The 20,812-nt window shown below is 54.4% G+C and overlaps 1 protein-coding gene across 10 annotated transcripts in view; it reads right to left on the bottom strand.

The window, feature by feature from the left end:
* The window catches only part of PDE4DIP (phosphodiesterase 4D interacting protein), a 36,507-nt gene extending 17,098 nt beyond the window's left edge, over nt 1–19,409 (bottom strand). For 4 of the 10 annotated variants that reach the window (XM_085068415.1, XM_085068416.1, XM_085068411.1 and 1 more), the window contains exons 1-6: nt 6,961–8,330; nt 3,324–3,434; nt 1,624–1,743; nt 1,295–1,387; nt 966–1,181; nt 271–429 (exon numbers count right to left, since the gene is read on the bottom strand). In XM_085068415.1, the coding sequence (XP_084924541.1) occupies nt 271–429; nt 966–1,181; nt 1,295–1,387; nt 1,624–1,743; nt 3,324–3,434; nt 6,961–8,109 (1,848 nt within the window). In that variant the 5' untranslated portion in view covers nt 8,110–8,330. Of the gene's footprint in view, nt 1–270; nt 430–965; nt 1,182–1,294; nt 1,388–1,623; nt 1,744–3,323; nt 3,435–6,960; nt 8,332–9,526; nt 9,645–9,923; nt 10,079–10,152; nt 10,277–10,927; nt 11,005–11,432; nt 11,713–11,981; nt 12,161–12,361; nt 12,418–19,125 lie in introns of those variants that run through there. The other 6 variants (XM_085068418.1, XM_085068420.1, XM_085068414.1 and 3 more) reach the window with 5 other exon arrangements.
* Between the last annotated feature and the right edge of the window lie 1,403 nt (nt 19,410–20,812).

Raw genomic sequence — 20,812 nt, 5'->3', positions numbered from 1 at the left:
GCTCTACCCTTCATATTAAAGGGTGGTAGTCCCAGCACCTGGGGCTGACTGACTAGCACCTGCCAGGGCTCACCAGGCATTGCTGTGGGCTGAGGCATTCAGATACCTGTGGCCTTATTCCTCATCTTGGGGGCCCAGAAGCCTCTCTTTCTTTCCCTTCTTCAAAGGGCATTCATGAAAGCTACAGACAGACTTTTGCATGGCCAAATACCAAAGGAGGAGTAGGGGACCCAGTTAATTATGCTCAACTCAGTTCTTTCTGCATCTCACCTGCAGAAGCTGCTCCTTGCGAGCCAGCTGCTGAGTCAAACGCTGAACTCTCTGCTCCTGGGCCTGCAGCTCACGGCTTTTCTCCCACTCCAAAGTCTGGAGCTGCTGAGCCTTGTCCTGCAGCTCTGCCTGCAGCTGTTGTACCACAGCACGCAGCTCCTGCAAGGGAAAAGCATATACCTTGGAATTCAGTCCTCAACACACCCATAAACAGCAGGCCAGTCTGAAGAAGCCAAGGCCAGCAAAGCTGTGGGAGCAGCTAAAAACGCTCTGCAATGCTACAACTTTCACATCTCAAAACACTCTTCTGTGGTGTTGAAGTTTGAATTTATTTCATTTCCCAGGGTATCCATCCATCTAAACCCCTTGCTCTGGCCAGAGGCAGAGTTTTAGTCAATCACAGCTAACCTGTGCAGCAGGGGACATGAACATCACAAAAAGAGATGGGACATTTGCACCAGCCAAAGATGTACAAGTGACAACACACCCACTATCAAGGGTCTTTGCCGATTCTAAATCCTCAGCTGTGACACTGAGGAGGCTGGAGAATCTTCCCTGCCACGTGTGACAAGTGGTTAGGCAGGTGTGCTCAGTCTGCCGCCAGCAAAAATGATGAATGAGAGCAGAGTGTTGACTACATCAGTGCTTCTTAGTTGTGTAAACCCAGAAACTTCCAGGCTAAGTTCTTGTCATACCTGGTTGTGTTTCCAGGTTGCCTCTTTCTGCTGCTCTTCTTCATGGACTGTGGTCTCCAGAAGCTGGGTTGCTCTCTTGGCTTCAGCCAGTTGATGCTCTTTCTGGCGCTGAGCTCTCTTCAGTTTCTGCACCTCCAGCTTGGTGCAGAAAAGCAAGTTCTGGAGATCGAGTGGTGACATTTGCTGCTCCTGGGGTGACAGCGGGCTGTCTGACACCTACCAAAAAACAGGGTTCACAGAAACTCAGAGATTCTCTTCACATGAGGGATTTAAAAAGCAGGATCCCTGCAGAATGAAACCCTATGTATTCGAGGCTTTACAGGACATACCTGTAGCTGTCCCAGATGGTTTCTGTGTAACATGTCCCGCAGCTTGGCCATCGTCTCATTCTGACCTTCAATGATGTGGTACAGCTCTTCTGCCTGAGTCCAAGCACAAGAAGCCCAGTCAGTGGCAAACCAAGCACAAACTCTCCCCTCCCAAACCTCCAGCCTGGATTATGACACCTCAACACCACATGAAAGAGCTTTGCAAGAAATAATTTACTGAGATGCAGGATGCCAAGCAATGGCTCAAGCATTCCTTTTCAGCCACTGCCCACAAGGCCAGCACAGTTCCCTGTTTCAGTGAGCACCACCTGCCCACCCAAGACTATTACCTTACTCTCTTTGCTCTTCAGGGCCTCATTCAGACTCTGGATTGTACGATCTTGCCTCTGCGATGTTTCTTGGACAGATTTTAATTCAAAATTCAATTCATTCAGCTTTTCCTGTAACAACTGAAGACAGAAATAGGTTGGGTTTGTTTAATCCTGCCTAATGCTCTATGTGAACACCCTTCAGGTGTTCCGCTCCACTTCTTACTCCATACAGCCCTGCTGTTCACCACATCAAGATCAGCATGGCTCCCTCTAGAGTCTGTAAACACTGTTGGAGCTGGGTGGAGACCGGTGAGTAAACACAAAGGTCCTTCACAAGACTTATTGCAGTGCTTCTGCTCCCTCAGGTGCAGGGCAGAAGTTTCAGGCTTGGGTTCACAGATCATACTGCCTCCCACATACTACAGAAGAGTCTTCTACTACAGAAGGCCCAGCAGCCCTCCCTCCCAGTTTCTATTATTTGTTTCTGTTTCTTTGAAAGGAAAGGGGCTGCTTCAGCCCAAAAATCCCTGAAAATCAGTAGGAAAAATATCAGCATGGAGAAGACACACATTCACTGATCAAATCAGTGGCTTATTCAGCATTAAGTTCTGGCTTCAGGACAACAGAGCCCAGCCAGTGCCAGGGTACCAACAGCTGCAAAGCAAAGGGGAACAAACCTCTCACTGGTCTCGGTGGCTGGTGTACAACCTGAGAAATTTTTGCCTTTGACACTCTCACCCTAAAGAGACTACCACCCACTCAAACAGTTCCAAGACACTTTGCTGCTTTCACCATAATGTTCATGACACAGCACATGTTGTGCAGTTAAACAAGTGCTTATTAGCATTTTTAAACATGCTACCTGTTGGCATTCTCGGAGTTGGATGATACACCTCTTCCTATGAATTTACTTAAGTCTCAAATTCTTAAGGAGCTGCTGCTGCCATGTAACTTCCTCGTTGCTCATTAGTTTACACACCTGTCCTGTTATCTCTTCTCCAGGAGACACTCCCCCTAACCTGTTTAAACACTTCTAACTGCATTTACTAGGCCTTGGGTCTCTATTTCCTTCAAGCTTTTCAGTCCAAGCAGTCCAACACCTTATGGCTGTCCCCAGATTTAAATAAATAGCCCATCCTGATTTTTTTTCCCCACATTTAACCCCTTTTTCCAGAGGGTACAATTTACCTTAGAATTCAAGAGCATAATGAAGAACATATACCCCTCTCAACATGTGTTAATATTGATCTGCCTCAAGAGAACTCAGATACATGCTTCTTTTCCAAATATTTAAACTGAAATGAAACCAGGACTCCCACTACACTGATCTCCCTTGCTGCTTGAAAAAAGAAGGCAGTCTTCAATCCCTTCTCTCCTGCACCAGGCTTAGCCCATGCAAATCCAAAAGACAGGGAAACAGCCCTGTGCATCTCTCCTTCACCAGCTCTTGGAAAGCTCACCAGGCAAGAGGAAAGTTCTTTCAAAATAATGATTTGCAAAAATAAATATGGAAAATCTACACAGCCCAGCTGCAGAATAAAAATGTAAATGCTTTTAATTCAAGCTGGCAGACAACAGCACTGAGACTCACACGCCAGCACACACCCTTGCTGGGAGAGAAGCACAGGTACCAGCCTCCAGCCAGGCCAGGAGGCACCCTCTGACACTAATTACATCAGACTCACTAGGCACTGGATGTGCTGTTCATGAAGAAATACCTTGTTGGCAGCTTCAAAGTGCTGGATTTTGCCCTGCAGCTCTGCAGCACGCACATCGGACACGTGCTCCCCTGCTGCTGGAGCCGGCTGCTGACGTTCATCCTGCAAATTCTGAAAGGAGACAAATAATAAAAAATGAGAGAATGGCTCAACTCTTGCACAGGCTTCTTCTATTCAGATGTTGGCCCTCACAGACCCTGCAGCATGGGTTTGAACACCCCCACGAGCTTTTCTAACTGGCTCTGATACATTATTCTGCCCATGTCTCCCTTCACCTGGGAGGCAGGATGGGACCTGGCAGCTCTCTACCTGATCTGCCAGAAGTGCCCTTGGTGCCCCAAGGCTCTGATTGAGCTCCCTGACTCTCCTCACTCCTGTGCCACAAACCCAGCAGCTTGTTTCATTCTAACCACTGTCTGTGGGCTGATGATGGATCTTCTCCCCATACCCAAGCCATATCCCTGAAACTCGCTCTCCTTCCCATGTGCCCTGCTGGCATTTTAAAAAAGCTTCAAAACCAGCACTGAACTGGTTCCTATGTTCTACCAAGCTTCTGTTCTTCAAGCCCAGAACCTTCAGTCCTTCCCACCAGCTCCCCTCCTGCCACGACCTAGCAGTCACGCCCTGCTCTAAACCCTTCCACTTGTGATTTTCTGGGCTTTCCTTCACAACTCCCCGTGCTTCAGCATCCACACCATGTACAATTCCCTGCAGCTCCTCACACAGGAACGAATTCAGTGCCACAGCTGAGATTTGTTTTTTTTCATGACACATACCCATTTATTGGGAATGTAAACAGCCTATTTTGTGACACGTGGCCTGCCAGACCCGGCTGGCTGAGCACACACTAATCCCTTGTCATCCCTCCTTACAATTTCACCCTCTCCCGCCCAGTGAGTTAACTCCTTAGGGCAGCACTCCATCCCAGCCACTCTGCCCAGCCCTCACAGTACTCCTTCAGTATTCCTGAATATCATCAGCAACATGAGACCAGCTCCACTGGTGCCTGCTCTAGGTGGGAGCCCTGGAAAGGGCTGCAGGGATGCAGCACAGGCCATGGAAATATGGCAGGGCTTTTTGGAGCACACACTAGAGCAGCAGCTCCAGGCAGTGCAGCACAGCGAGAACAGTCAGCTCTGATTAGCTCTGTCAGACTGAATCCTCTTCAGCAGCCATAGAAACACTGTCTGTAGGAAAGCCAGGCAGTGGAGGGAAGCTCCCTCAGGTCTGTGCACTGCCTCTAGCAGACAGAACACTTCCCTTTACCCTGATATTTTGTTAGGATTTTAGTGAAAACTTACATTCGTAGTGATTACAAATTTTTCTATGCCAGAAGGCTTTGGATGAGACAGGGAGAGCTGCTGGAATCTGTCACAGCAGCTCTTTTGAAATAAAGTTGATTAAAACAGAGAGAAAAGAAAGGAAAACACATTTCCTCAATCTTCACATTTAAAAAAGGAAAAAAAAAAAAACAAACAACCAGAAAAAGGCAGAAAATCTGGAAAGAGCTAAAAGCAGGGAGGGTAAAGGCAGAGCCAGCTCCAGAGTCCAAAGTCCAAGCTGCCTCCCTCATGCCTCCCTGCAGCCATGTCGGGAGCAGAGTTCCACAGCAGCTTCTCCCACACCAGCATTTTACTGACAACCTCTCCTCAGCACAGCCCCAGCAGTGCCAGCACATGCTGACCCCAACAGTGCCAGCACATGCTGACCCCAACAGAACACTTCTTTAAAAAATAATAATCAAGGCACTATTTGAGCCTGCCAAGCTCAGCTCTGCCCAGCACAGGGGGTAAGAGCCTGGCTGTCAGTAGTGCACCACTTCCCTTGCTGCCAGCACAGCACCACAGGCAGCTGCAGGAGTGTCTCACAAAAGCATGGTGCCACTTTCCTGGGGCTGTGCTGGGGAAGGGCAGAAATTGTTGGTTCAACAAAATGCCCAGGAAGGCAATACCTAGAAGATCACATGCCTCAACACCAGACTGCTCTGTAAATTTGAAGAACTGTAGTTTTCCAAAAGCAGTAAGAAAACTGTGGTCCTATATATCCTAGATATTCCTTTCACATTTATTCACAGGAATTGCTGGACAGCAGCAGCACTTGACTTTTAGTAAGAGTGTTCTTTTACACAGAGAAAGAAAAGTCATTTCTACAAGAACTATTTAGCCTACCAGCTGCATCTGCCTTCCCTTTATGCTCTTAAAGCCATCCGAAGGATTAAGCCCTTCCCCCTTCAGCCAGACCCTGCGCTGAAGCTGCTGCTGTCACGGCAAGGAACCAGCAGTAAAAAATCCTGCAGGATAAATTCCTGGCAGGGACAGTTGGATGGCAGAGGCTGGAGAAACTCCTCAAAACACAGCTCCCAGACGAGGACGGCCATGTGTGACCCAAAGCCAACCTGTAAACTGGCCACGCCGACTGTGCCACGTTGTTCAGAGAAAGCCTCTTTTAATCCTGCAAATACATGCCTAGCAGTGAAAATCAGCAGCAAATGACAGGATGCCCTGGTTCGCATCCTCAGCTGCTGGCTGCCAGCGCAACGCCTTTGAGCTCCAGATGAAAACTAGTTTTCCTACGTTCCTCCCTAGCATCGTTTCTTGATCAGGCTTTTATGGAAAAAAGCACACAGCTCCGGGAAACGCCCGAGCAGATGGGGCAGCAAGCAGCGCAGGCTAAAGAGGAAGAGCAATTCAGCCCTGCCACAGTTGCCATAGTAATAAAAGAGCATTTTTCTAATCCCCCAGGGCTACCTACAGCATTAGGCAGCACTAAGGCTGCTAATGGGAATGCAATTACGCTGACATGGATATTCCTGAATTGAAGCTGACTGAGACCTTCTATTCATTACGGAAAGTGGTAAAGAAGTTACAAGTTCAGCTTTTTGACTGTATACTAAAGAACATTTCATTAAAGCCAGCAAAACAGAGGCAACCTGGAGCTAGGACTGCTTTCAAGGCAGAGAACAGCATCCCAAAAGCAGGAGCTTTCATCACCTCTCAGCAACACCTGCCAGTAATTGATAGATCTTTTCAAAGGATCAGAAAATAAACCAATTATCTTGAATACCAGCCCTAAAGTCATCCTCTGGCACAAATCCACCTGCAAGGAAAACACCTTTTCCTCAGGGCACACGCCACAGATGCCTGGGCGGCTCTGCACTGCACGCTCAGCAGATCGGAGGCCTGACCTGCAGAGGCAGGTGCTCCTCACACTCCAACCATTACTCAGGCACAAAGAAAACATATTTGCTGGAAAACTCATGCCCAGAAGCTTAAAATACTCCCTTTAGTTGTGGATAGAAGCCACACCGACTTCTTAAAGATCGAGATTAAGCGAAAACTGGTGTTTCCTCAGCAGGAAAATGACAAAGAGCTTAGACACACCTAGCAGGCTGCACTGTCAGGGAGGGCTGATGGAGGGGGGGCAGGTTAATTTCCCAGAACACCAGGAGGAAACGGGAGACAAGAGAATGACTGAGGAGAGAGGCAGCACACCCAAAAAGGACCGAGCTGCCTATTCTTAGCCCTGGTTCAGCCACACGTGGCTGTCTGCATTATCTCAGTACAGAAGAATCCCCAGTGGGCTCAGCACTGGACCACGAGGACAATGCTCAATGGAATTGCAGCACCATGACCTCTACCTGTACCCGCAGCGGCATATAATCCTCACAGAGGTCATCCCACAGCTCCTGCAGCTCAGAAATTTCCAGGGGAAGGCCCAAAGGAGCTCTGGAAAACGATTTTCTGTCTGTGTTCAAGAAGGCAGAGCTAGCACATGCTAAGCCAGCAGAAGCACTGCCATCTGCCAAATCACGGCTGAGCTTGGCAGGGGGCAAGCTGGACTTCACAGGAATAGGTAGTCGGCTGCCTCGGGGGCTCTGAAGGGGTTTGTAGTCCAAAGTCTTAATCAAATTGAGGGCCAGCTCCAGCCTGTTCCCGCTCAGTGAAGAGCTTGGGGTCATGCGGTCATCCGAGAAATCGTCACATTTCCCATTCCCTTTCACCCCTTTATCTGCATCTTCATCCTTCTGCTGCAGAGGGCTCGTCTCCACGGTGGTGTCCAGGGACTCGACAGAGGATGCCGGCGTGCCTTCCTCCATGCTGTCCCCATCCACAGCCACCCTGGAGCTGGTGGACTCAGCCACATCACACACAGATGACTCCTCGTTGCCCATGCTGGCTGACCAGCGGCTGGAAAGCCCGCAGGAGATGCTCCTGGCCACCTTTCGGGGCACTTTGCAGATGGCTTCATAGTCAGCATCGGCCACACGCAGGGCAGCACAGCCCCGGCAGCGCCGCGGGCGGCTCCCTGCTCCCTCGGAGCCATGGCAGCTGTGCGGCTCCAGGCCATGCTCTTCTTGATCCATCCAATATTCAAACCCAGAGTAAGTGAAGTCCTCCTGAAGGAGGGCAGCGTACCGTGCATCAGGCAGGTTGGAAAGATCCACAGTCCCATCCCCAGCCCTGTCCTCCGTGCTGGAGTCGTCGTTGTTCCTGCGGTACATGCTTGCAATGCAGAACTTGAGACGGTCCTTCTCCAGCAGCAGCTTCTGCAGGCGCTCGATGGAGAGGGCTTCGATGCGGGCGATGACCGTGTCGAACCTGTAGATGCGGTCCAGCATGAAGGCACACTTGCTGCAAGCGAACTCGGACCTGCCATCCCGGCACAGCTCCCTGCCCAGGACGTGGGAGAGCAGCACCTGGAGATTCAGCTTGGCCGCCGTGTGGAAGATCCATCGCCGCTGGTTGCCACAGAGCTCCCGGCCGCAAATCCGGCAGTTTTCCTTCATCCTCCCTCCCTCCCGGCATCCAAACCTACTCCCGGGGGCTCTCAGGAGACCTTCCCGAGGTCAGCACATCTCTCTCAACCCGAGCTCACCGGCACGTCTCACCGCACCAATCCCCTCTTTTTAGGGTGGTGACACGCCGGAACTCTTGATGCAACAAAAACATCCCACCCTACACCACCTCCTTCACATCCTCACAGCCACACCTGGGCTGGCCCCTTCCCCTGGCTGGTTCCCCCGCCCCTCCGATGCTGCTTCCTCGCCTCACGGCTCGACCCCCCGATGCTTCCCCCTCTCTGCTCACATCCCACGTCCCGGGGCGCCCCTCACCGCGGGCTGCCCCTGCCCCTCCCGCCCCGGCCCCACCGCCCCGAGCCGATGATGCTCCTGCCACGGCAGCGCCCGGCTTCTGGCTCAGATTTCAAGATGGCGGCGGAGCCCAGCCTCCCGCGCATGCGCAGTGCTTGCGGCGCCTGCCGGGATATGTAGTCGCCACGTCCGTATTGCGCATGTGCAGAGGCGAGCTGCACCACGCCCGGACACACGGGCAGCGCCGCGGGGCGCGACAGAGACAGCGATAATGACAGCGATCGATCGCGACGCGACAGCGCAGGGGGCCTGTCTCGATGCCAGAGCCCGAACACACACACACACACACACACACGAGTGCTTGGCTCCCATGCCAGTGCCTGTCCCAGTGCCAGGTCCCCACCCCAGTGCCTGTGCCAGTCGCAGTGCCGGATCCTCGTCCTAGTGCCGGATCTTCACCGCAGTGCCATATCCCCGTCCCAATGGCAATGCCTGTCCCCGTGCCAGCTCCCTACCCCAGTGCCAAGTCCCACTGCCAGCTTGCCCCAGTGCCCAGCCTCGGCAGGCAGTGTGGGTGGGCATGTCCCCGCAGCGCAGTGCCACCAGCACCCGCACAGCAGCCCATGCTACCCGACAGGCAAACACCACGGTGCCCGCAGGACCACCGCACAGGCAGCACACACACTGATGGCCCATGGCTGCTGAGGACAGCGCCATGCCACCAACATGCAGCACGGCCAGAGCTGTGCAGCTGCCAGGAACATGCCGCTCTGATCTCTCACAGCCCGAAATCCTGCCTGGCACCATGCCAGGCTGCCGGGAGTATTTTAAGACTTGGGATTTAAATGGTAGACGGGTACAAGCAGCACCAACACCCACAGAAGGACTTCACAGGCTGGTGGCCTGTCCCCTGACAACTCACACCATGTCCTCTGGGCCCTCCTGTTCCTCCCAGCTCCACAGCAGTCACCTGATGCTGCCAGGCTGAACATGGCACAGCCCTGGCCACAGCCCCAGAAGACGACAGGATGACAATGACCAGCCAAGCCTTGGGTAGACATGCTCCTCCCTGGAAGGCTGGGCTGGGGTCCCCCCACCTTTGCCCACCAACCTGTCCGTCCATGACCAGGGAGCCCTCCAGGCGCTGCTGCAGGTCGTGCTTCTCTGCTGACAGCATTTCCACGAGCTGGTTTCTGGCAGCCAGCTCTTGGGTCAGCTCTTCGATCCTCCTGAGAGGGACAAAAGAGCATGGGATGCTTAGGGACTGGGTTGGCCCTGGGATGACACTGGGGACAGCTGGCAGAGGTCAGTCTCTGGGGCAAAGCAGAGCAGCCTCAGGACTGCTCCCCCTTCCCCACAGCCCAGCTCTCCTCCCACGTGGCGACCCCTGCACCGCACTAGATATGCATGGCCCCTCAGTTGTGCACAGCACAAGTCCCTTAGTAATCCCCAAGATGGCCACAGGGCACAGGCTGGCAACATAGAGGGGACAGGTCCTGGACACCTACCTCTGGGCCGTGGCGCTGCAGCCATTGTCGCTCGTATCTTCTTGCTTTGTCCTCCCAGCTTCCTTCAGCTTCTCTGTCAGCTCCCGGCATCTCTCCGCCTCAGCTCTGGCCAGCGCCGTGGCCTGCTCGGCCTCGCTCCGTGCCAGCCTGGCCTCCTGCATGGCAGCAGGGTGAGCCCCCAGGCACTGGCCCCCAGCTCCTCCCTGGCCCCCACCATCCCTTGACTCACTTCCTGCAGGAGCTGGATCTTGTTCTCCAGGAGCTCGTAGACGTGCTCCGACTCCCGCTGCCGCTCCTCATACTGCTGCTGGAGCGCGGCCTGGCTGCGGGTCGTCTGGTTCTCTGCGGCCACCCTGCCAGGCACGGCACGGCATGGCACAGCCTGCTATGGCATGGCATCTTCCATGGCATGGCATGGCATGGCCTGGCACGGCATGGTGCGGCTTGGCGGTGTGCAGCATGGAATGGCACGGCATGGCACAGCCTTTGTGGAAGCCCCCTCCCCAAACCAACTGGGCTGGGTGATCTGTACCACCCCAGGTGGCCCCAGCCCGGCTCCCCCCATGTCCTGCACGCTCCCAGCACTGCTGCCCTGGGGTCATGGCTCCTCTGGCAGCATCAGGTCATATTTAGACTCTGACCCACCAGAGCACTTCCCACACACTCCCAAAACCAGGGGCTCCCCACCTGTTGTGCCACTGGCCCCCCTGCCACCGGTGCCCCACGGTGAGACACCCATGCCATAGCCCCTGGGCACGGCGCTGCCCTCCCCCACCAAACAGGTGCTGTCCTTTATTTTTGGCTGGCGCCGGGGCTGTAAGAGGAGCCCTGAGGGTGCCCAGCCCCATTGCAAACCCCTCCAGCCCCACTGCAGGCCCCGCCACTGCCCGCTCTGGGCAGGGTGCAGGCAGACACCCCCCGTCCCCATACCCACAGAGCCACCGCAGATGGCATGTGGGCACCATGTCTGCCCTGGGGTGAGGGGCTTGGCCAGCCCCACTCACCATGTGTTGTCCAGGGCTTGTTGCTTCTCCCGCAGCTCCCGCTTCAGGCTCTCCACCTCCACCTTCAGCTCAATGTTCTATGGAGCAGGAAGGAGGTGGGTAGGATGTCCTCCTGCTTGCCTGGACCCCCCAGCCCCACTGCCCACGGGAATGAAGCACAAGTGGCATGGGGGACCCCCAACCCATAGCAGGGCTTCAGGTGCTCCTGTCAGTGGCACGGGTGGTATTTTAACCTGTCGGCGCTGGGATACAATGTACCCACTCCGTCTGCTCCCAAACCTGCACTGTCACGCACCCCGGGCACCCCACCAGCCTGGGGACGCCCTCCCCAACCCTCTCCCTGCTCCTGTCAAAGGAAACCAGGGGCAAACTCCCACACAGCAGCTCCCCCAGCCCCCGTGCCCGATGCCCTCCCCGGCATCCCCCCCGGCTGCACTCCCCTGACCCCATTCCCTCCCAGAAAAGAGAGGAAACCTCCTCCCCCTTGTCCCCCACAGTCACTCACCCGCCGGTACACATCATCCCGGCTGTCCTCGCCCTTCTGCTGGACGCGCTCCTCCAGAAAGTAGATGCGGAGCTTGAGGCTGAAATTCTCCTTTTTGAGGTCATTGAGGTGCTGGGAGAGCGTGCGGTACCCGTTAGCCATGGCCTGCGCTCCATGGGGCGGGCATCCCGGCACCCCTCACATGGCGCCGCCGGGACACAGCCTAGGCTCCCTGCCCGCCCGCAGCTCCCGTCGCTGGCCCCGCTGCTCTCCCTTTCCTCTTTTTTTTTCGCCTCCCAGAGCTATTTGAGGAATCGCTGGAGCGGGGACAGCGGGTGGTGAAACCCGAGCCCCGGCGGCCCCCACGCGCCGCAGCCCTGAGGGCGGTGAGGGGAGCGTGGCGCCCGGCCGGGCTCAGCCCCTTCTCCCTTTGCCGCCACCACCTGCCCCGCGGCCCCTCCTGCCTCCACACCCCGCCGCTGTGCCCGAGGGACCCGGCAGGAATCCTGCAAGCGCCCTACAGTGCCGCGAGGGTCCTGGCCGTGCCGTTGGGGGTCCCCGCGGTCTCACCTGCTCAAAGTCCCGCAGGGTCTGTGTCTGGGCGAGGGGACCCATCTCCAGATCCCGGAGGAGACACGTTTGCACCAAGGGGCCAGGCTGGGGCTGGCTGCCCGGAGGGACACTGCACCCCCTGGGCTCGGCTGGCACAGAGTCCTCATCGCCTTCACCCCACAGCCCGTCCTGGGAAGCTGGCAGGGAGCAAGGGCGAGCAGCAGTCAGACGAGCACAGTGGCTGCTCTACACTTTGTCTGCTTCCGAGGAGAGGCATGGGGACGCCTCGGGGCCCAAAAAGCCACTGGCCATGCCTGGGGCGATGCACCGGTGCATCCCCCTCGGTGGGGCACGGGAACGGGGCATGCAGGGTACGGGGGGCTCTCGGGGTGCCTTACCCGCCATATGTCTGGCTCCGGGGACCGCGTCTGGCACGTCGCTGCTGCAGGGGTCCCTGCGGAGAGCAGCACACGGCTGTGTCACGCATGGCATCGGGGGTCCAGCCCCTAGGACCCCCCTGTACCACCCTGCGCTGTGCCACAGGGACCGGGGAGGGTGGCGGGGGGGCCCACGGGTGTCTGTGCACACGTGGGGACGCACGTGTGTGTTCCCACAGCCGCCGGGCAGCGGCTCTGAGTGCAAAGACACGAGGCCCTGGGGGCTGTGCAGATGGCAGTGTCCCCTCAGCAGCACTTTAGCTCCATTAGCAGCCCTGTCAGGGCCACCTGAGCCCCCACAGCAGACCCTCACAGCCCCCGGGAGAGGGTCTGGGGCACGAGGCAGGGCTGGCCCTGGCTGCTCTCTGAGGCACCCTGTGCCTCTGTGCTCTCATGGCTCAGCAGCTCCCCACTGCAGCCGTAATCGGGTTTATTTTCAGCTCAGAAGTGTGAGTCATTTCATGATTCAAAAGAAAGAGAGAAAGAGAAACCCCAACAAATAAAAAACCCCTGGATTGTTGGGATTTTTTTTCCTTTTAAAGACATCAGAATGTTTCTTTTCTAATCTCAGCCTGACAGCTTTTTGGTGGGGTCCCATGAGCAGGGAGGTGGGCACTCGCCCCGGCACCAGTGTGGGCACAGTGCCCTGCCCATATGCACCAGGCTGAGCCCCAACAGCTGAGCAGGGACAGCATGTTCCCGTGGCACAAGCCATGGCAGGGGCCCTGGACCATGTCCCCAGAGCCTTGCACACCACACCAGCACCTTGCAGCAGGGGACACAGCGCTGCCAGCCTGGCAGGGAGCAGGGGAGGCAGACGCAAGGTTCCACAGTCCCTGCAGCAACAACCAGTCATGGAGGTAAACTGAGGCATGATGGCTTTAAACACACCAGCACTGGTCAGGCATGGCTGTGTGCTCTGCCAGGCACCACAGCCAGCATGATACCCAGAGACAAAGCACCCAGAGGTGTGACACCTGGAGGCACAGCACCCAGAGGTGCAGTGCCCACGGGCATCTTGCACAGAGGTGTGGAACCCAGAGGCACCTGAGTTTCCATAACCAGAAGTGTGAGGCCTGAGGAGATCCAATTTCCAGAGGCACAATATCCAAGGAGGCATGACCTCTGGAGGCATGACTCCCCCAGGAGAACCAGTACCCAGTCTTTGAGGATACCCAGAGACAAAACATCCAAGGAGCCAGGATACCCAGACAGAAGATGCACAAGGATGCACAACACTTAAGGAAGCACAATACCCAGTGGCGTGATATCCTAAGGCAAGACATCCCTGGAGGCAAAATACCCAAAAAGGCACATTAACCAGTGACATAACATCCTAGGCATTGCACCCAGAGGTGTAATACCCAGAGACACAACAAACAAAGAGGGATCACAGCCAAACACCTGATGTCCAAGAAGACACAATACCCTGAGGCAGAATACCATAGAGACAGTACAATAACCAAGGAGCTACAAATCCTGGGGATGCTCTGTGGTGATGACCAAGGAGCCAAGCAAAGGCTAAGGCTTACTATCTACAGCCTACATATACTGTGTACCCTCCATGTTAACTTTTCACATGGAAATTTGCATAGTTGACATCAAGAAAGGATGAGTTGGACAAAGAAGGACGTCCTGTGAGGTGGGAGTGTCCTGCTTTGGCTCTGACAAACTGCACACAACGAAACAAAGTCCTATGATTGGAACTTCGAAGCACACCATGACCAAAAAAGCAACTTTTTCCTGATTAAGGATTTTTTAAACAGTCAAACACACTCACCACTAGGCTAATAAGCTTAATGAAATACATGCTACCATACATATGACTCTCTTACTCACCTCTCCACTTAGATCATTCCATATGTAATATAGGAGTAGGGGGATAAGATCAGGCTATATATAAGGAGGGCCAAAATTTCACATAGCTAGGAAGAAGACCCAAAAATACCTTGGAGACATCAAAAGGCTACTCTCCTCTACCTTGTCCCAAGCCAGGGACGCCTTCTTGATAAGTTTCTGCATATTAGTATTAGTATTACTTGGGTTAACACAAGTGTGCACCATCCTGAAAGGGGACAGAATGGGCCCAAAAATATTGGAAAAACAAGAATAAAGTAATTACTGTTGCAGCACTGGGGACTCACTGATCTTGTGTGCAAAAGAAAATCAGAGCCCCCTCTCTGAAAATAAAAAGGCAGACATAGAATACACTGCTTTGAAATCAGAAAAGGAGTAATTTTAAATGCATTTGGCTATGGCTGAAAATAAGGAAAAGCAACTGCAGAAGCATTTAGAGGAAGAGAAGGAGAGAAAAATAAAAATTGGAAGAAAAAGCAGAGATGATGCTTATGCAAACTCCCAATCCCCCTGACATCATACAGATTAGAAAACTAATCATATTCCTTGAGGAACAGAATAGAAACATATGGAGTAACCCCAGTGACAGAAAACTGGGGAAATATGATTCTTTGTCTCCTTCAAATCCCCCTGAGCATGAAGCTAGATGCATTATAGAAACAGAAGAAACAGCTGAGCCTTGGGAAGGAGACGGAAATCATACCTGAAAATCAATCCCATTCAATCTGATTCAGTTTGAAAAGTGCTGTGGCCATAAGCCAGGCTGGACTGAAATTCAGCAGGTGGAATCCTATCAATGCATACATAATAACAGCCCCTAATTCTGATTCCAGGTGGGCCTCCTCAGACATTAATAACATTTCTAATAGATAAGGGAACACAAATTCCAGTCTTAACACAGCAGGACACTCAAAAACTGAACAGAGTTAAAATCACTGGAGTGAATGGAGCAAGTGCTATGTGCCAAACCACCAAGGCTAATTTATGGCTCCCAGGCGATAAGCAAATGTCCTCCCCTCACTTTGCAGTAAAAGATCACAATGAAAACATTTTGGGTTCCAATGTTCTGAGCAGCCAAACATGGCAGCTGATGCAGAGCAGTGTTTGGTCCTCCCCTTCAACCCTGACCCTAAAAGAAATCCAGATACTACAGTGCATTCACCCCACACAGCACTTACACTCCCTCATTCAAAAGCTACTAATGTACCATGATACTATATTTCTGCTGCAGCACAAAACTGAACTCCTGAAATTACAACTGATTTGGAAAAAAGACAAATCAAAGCCCACTCCCCATATAATTCACCAAACCTTCACCTTATATAATTCACCAGTTTGGCTAGTCCAAAAACAGGAACAAAGGTGGCAGTTAATTGTTGATTACTGGCACATAGACAGGGTGGGCACAGATTTGAAGAAAAGAGAAATGCCACTAATGCCAATACTGAGCCTTTAACCAGTGCTGTGCCAAATATCGAGGAACTGGTAACTCAACTTCAGGGACTATCCCATTCATGGATGGCAACCCTGAATGTAAAAGATATGGGTTTGTGATTCCACTCCAGGAACACAACAAGGCTTGATTCACCTTCACCTGGGAGTACAGCATATTTTTAATAGGCTGACCCACCTAACGATATATATAGTTATATATAACTAATATAACACCATCTCACTATTGCTCATAAAGTCCTGATAAAGTCTTAGTCACAGTCGTGCCCCACCAAAGGTTACAATACATCAGTAATCAATAATATCATCATCATAATCATCATAGAATCATCCCAGAATGGCCTGGTTTGGAAGGAATCTTAAAGATCATCTCATTCCAACCTCCCTGCCATGCAACCTCCCTCCCTTCCACTATCCCAGATTGCTCAGCACCCCATCAAGCCTGACCTTGAACACTTCCAGGGATGGGGTATCCACAGCTTCTCTGGGCAACCTGGGCAGTGCCTCACCACCCCCACAGTAAAGAATTTTTTCCTACCATCCAATCCAAACCTACCCTCTGTCAGTTTGAAGCCATTCCCCTGGTCCTGTCACTACATGCTCTTGTAAAATAGTCTCTCTCCATCTTTCTTGTGGGCTCCCTTCAGGTACTGGAGGGCCACAATTAGGTCACCCTGAAGCCTTCTCTTTGCCAGGCTGAGCATAGCAAATTGTCTCCTAGACAGAATTCTCTCAAATTCCCTCACAGAGGTGCTCCATCCCTCTAATCAATTTGGTTGGAGAATACCCTCTGGTGGTTGTGCCCATAATGAAAAATAGGAGCCTTTGGGCAGTCCTACATCCCAGCATCAGGAGCCGAAGCAAGAGGTTAAATTCCTGGGAGTCTTGGATTAAAGAAGCCACTTCTATTCTCCCACAAACCCTGAAGAAAACAGAACATGGGCAGAATCTACCTAACATAAAGGAGTGGCAGCAAGCTCTGGGAACTTTGGAATTATTAATACGAGAACTCAGGTTGTTCCAAGAGCTTGGTCCCATATATTTGAACAACCCTCTCCATGGGGAATGGAGGTTCAGTGGACACAGTTCCCATTCTAATCTGTGTCAAAAGGGGCTGGAAGAGCCAGAGAGAACTCTAGACATAAGCTGCCACTCTTTCAATGACACTGGAACAAGATATTCCGATCTAGAGATGGGCTTGTCCCTGGTGGGGTGGTGACACAAGCAGAACAGATAAGGAAAGAACAAAGGAAAGGACAGAGAGAGAATATTCGGGGGAATATCCAACTGACTGATACCAGGCCATGCTGTGCTGGTTACAATGCTTCAGACTGGGACAGTGGCAATGGTATTAACAACCCAAAAATAACCTTAGGCCTGGGAAACAAAATATTACTGCTCGGGGCCACCCTGAGGCAGGGCCAGCCCAATGCAGTGCCTGCGTGCAGGCTCTGGGGTGAATGAGCAGAGCACCCTTTTTCCCAAAGTCCAGCTGCCTGGCCAGCACCCCCACACAGCCAGAGTGGCAGCCCCATGCCTGGCCTTGGAAATGCTGGGCCAGCAGGAGCCCAGGGCTCTGCCACAGCCATGGCTGGCTGGGCTGAGGGGGGCTCCCCCCTCCCCATCCCTGTGCCCAACACTGGGAATTTGTTTGCTGTGAAGGGGAGGCCACTGCAGTGCTTCTGGGGCTGCAGGAGGACAAGAGCCTTTTCATGCTGACTATGCCACCCTGGAGCACGGAGCAGAGCTGCTGGCACAGCATGGAACGAGGGGGGCACAGCCCTGGGGCCCCCCACTCACCGGGCAGCACTGCCCACTCACCGGGCAGCACTGCCCACTCACCGGGCAGCACTGCCACCCCCACGTACCTCCAAGCCCTAGCACGAGGGGCACCACGCGGCCCTGACTCAGAGCACACACTGACTCACAGCATCTCCATGGCATCACACCAGGGCCACTGCAGCCACTTGCTGGCACTGGCACCCCGGGGTGCCGTCGGGGAGAGGGGAGAAGGCAGGGGTGGCAGCCAGGGCTGTGGCGCATGGGCTGCGTGACAGTGGCTGCTGCCCATGGGGAAAGCATCCTGGGGGAAAGCATCCCCAAAGCAGCGGGCACTACAGAACCCAGCAACAGCAACTCACCTCCTTCTGCTGCTGGATCACCTTCCGCGGGGAGACAGATGGACAGAGGGATGGATGGCGAGATGGATGGCAGGCCTCAGCGCCGTGCTCAGCCACAGCCACTCTGTGTGCCAGGGACTCCAGGCTGGCAGAAAAGTTGTGGCAAGGGCCAGGCAAGGCCAGGGACAGTGTGGCAGCTCAGATGCCGAGCGTGGCACATCCCAGCTCCCTGCTGACTCGTTGGCACAAATGTCTCAGCGGAGGCGGAGTGCCACCACGGAGGAGGTGGAGCGGGGACAGCCGTCCACGAACACGGAGGCTGCCTGAGTGTGTGAGCACAGCACAGAGGGCACGGCACGGCCACCCACCGACCTGCACACGGGGCACGGCAACAAGGTCCCCATTGAGCACAGCAGGACGGGGGGGGCTGGGGGCTGGCGTTACCCGCGCTGCCGGCGAGGCGGCTCCCGGCGCTGCACCGCAGGCGTGGCAGCCGGCACGGCTCCCGAGGCCCAGCAGCTCTGGAGAGGTGCCGGGGCAAACGGTCTGGCCAGCAGCTCGGGGAGGGATCGGGGATGGGCAGAGCCAGGGCAAGAGCAGGGAGGATGCAAACGGGGCTGGGGAGATGGGGCAAGCCAAACTCTCTGCACCACCAGCAGCACCCTGAACCCCTTCCTTCAGGGCCATGCTTAGCCCAGCACCTCCCAGCAAATATCACATGCCCAGTGCACCGAGGAGAGCTTAGTGACAGTGCAGGCACCAGCCCAGGATCCTACAGCTCCTGCCCTCTCATTTGGCACACACACACTGCCCTGAGACCCACAAGTCCCCCGTGGCACAGGGCAGCAAACACCAGTGTGCCCCTGGTGCTGGGCAAGGGACCCCTGTCCCTTTCACACACACCAGTGGTTCCCGAGTGCTCGTGGGCTAGCCTGGTGCAGGGTCCCAAAGCCCCATCACCAGCCCAAACCCATGCGACCCCAGCAGCAGGAAGGGACACCCACGGCCCAAGGGAATAGGGCTTGGGACAGGGGTGTCGGGCCCTGCACAGCCCCGAGGGAGCACACTCCGGTCCCGGCCGCATCTCAGCCGCATCCCGGCGGCACCGATGCCGAGGGTTACCTGGGCCTCAGCCGGCCGCGGCACCACCACAGCCCGGCGTGGGCACACGCAGCCCCGGCGATGTCCCGAGCACAGGCATCCCCGCGTTCCCGGGACACGCGGACATCCCGACCGGCATCACCGCGGACACGCGCGCCCGCGGATGTCACACGCGCGCACGGACGCGCTCCTCACCTCCGCCGCGGGGCTCGCATCCTGCCCCGCCGGGCTCCGCCGCGCCGGGCCGGGCGGCACCGGGCCACGCACCGGCGGCACCGGGCTAGCCAGCACCGGGCCGGCCAGCGGGGGCACCGGGCCGGGCCGCCGGGTCCCCGCAGGCGCTGCCGAGCCGGCCCAGCGTGCGCCGGGGAGGCGGCTCTGCGGCACCGGCCGGCTCCGCCCGCCTCTGCTTCCCCTCCTCCTCCTCCTTCTCCCTGCCTCCATCCTTCATCCATCCCTGCTTCCCAAAATCCCTCCCTTCCTCCTTCTCATCTCGCATCCTTCCCTCTTTCCCTCCCTCCCTCTGACCCCGCATCTTTCCTTCCCCGCTCCCTCTATCTGCCCTCTCCCTGATCCCTCTCTCCATCCATCCTTAATCTCCCCAGGCCCCCCCGCCCAGCAGACATCCTGTCCCGGCTGACACAGCCACCCCCCCACTCCACCCAGTCCCTCTGGACTCAGCCCCAATCTTTCCTCACACTTCAGTCCCCCAGAAACAATCCATGATCCCTTTCTCTCCCTCAATCCTTCCTCCAACTTCACAGTCTCCCCAAAAGACACCCAGTTAACCAAGATCCCCCATGGCACCCCAACCATCCATCCTGACATCCCAATTACCTGCCGAGTTGTCCTTGTCATCCCCTTCGATGCCTCCATCCCAACCTGACACCCTCAATCTCCTTTGCCATCCCAGAGCCCCATGAGTCCCCAGGTACCGTTCCAACCCCACAGCACCCTCACTTGCTCTCTAATTGTCCATGACTTCCCAGTCAGTGATGGGATGGTTCTACTTTGGCTCTGACAAATGGAACAAAGTCATATGACCAGAAATTTGGAGGACACAGTGGCCAAAAAAGTAACTTTTTTCTGATTAAGAGCCATTTAATAATTAACATACACCCTGCATATGCTAATAAGTTTAATAGTGCATGGTACCATGCATATAGCTCCATTCTCACCACTTAGGTCGTGCTCTACATAATATAGGAGCACGGGGAGAAGTTTGGGCTGTATATCAGGCGGGTAGAAATTTTACCTGATTAGGGGGAAGACCCAAAAATACCTTGGAGACAGTCAATGAGATACTCCCCTCTCCCTCCTCCTGAGTGGGGACACCTTCGTGGTGAGTTTCTGCATACAATTGTTATTATCATTAGCCTGGTTAACACGACGTTATTGTTATTGTTAGAGCTCTATTGAAACTGGTGCATTTATGAACAGCAATTCTGTATCTGTATTTCTGCTTCTTCGAGAAACTGCACAATTCATGAATCTGTGATCTTGCAGGTTCTTATGGAACATTACCAAACCTATAGCGTTAAATTAATAAACTGCACTATTTGTGAAGCTGTACTCGTGGAATTTCTTATTGAACACGACCGCACCTCTAGTGCCAAATTGGCTATACTCAGAAATTAAGCTCAGCTGTCCCCAGCCCTCTGATCTGGGAACACCAGCTGGAACACAGGTGGGTTTATTCTGTGCCAAATTTCTTACTCTAAACGCAACACCTGTTACAAATAGGGTCAGCAGAGAGGTGCTGTGCCTGCATAACTCCCACATTCCATCCCGGTTGTGACTCATTAGCCACCACAGCCTGAGTACCCCTGCACGCATCCCGCTGGCCCTGGCAGCTTTGGGTCCCCTCCAACATTTGGGTCGC

Source organism: Lichenostomus cassidix, chromosome 8, assembly GCF_008360975.1.
Source record: "Lichenostomus cassidix isolate B80296 chromosome 8, HeHo_3.0, whole genome shotgun sequence".
In the NCBI taxonomy this organism is placed as follows: domain Eukaryota; kingdom Metazoa; phylum Chordata; class Aves; order Passeriformes; family Meliphagidae; genus Lichenostomus; species Lichenostomus cassidix.
This window is presented reverse-complemented; position numbering and strand designations above follow the sequence as displayed.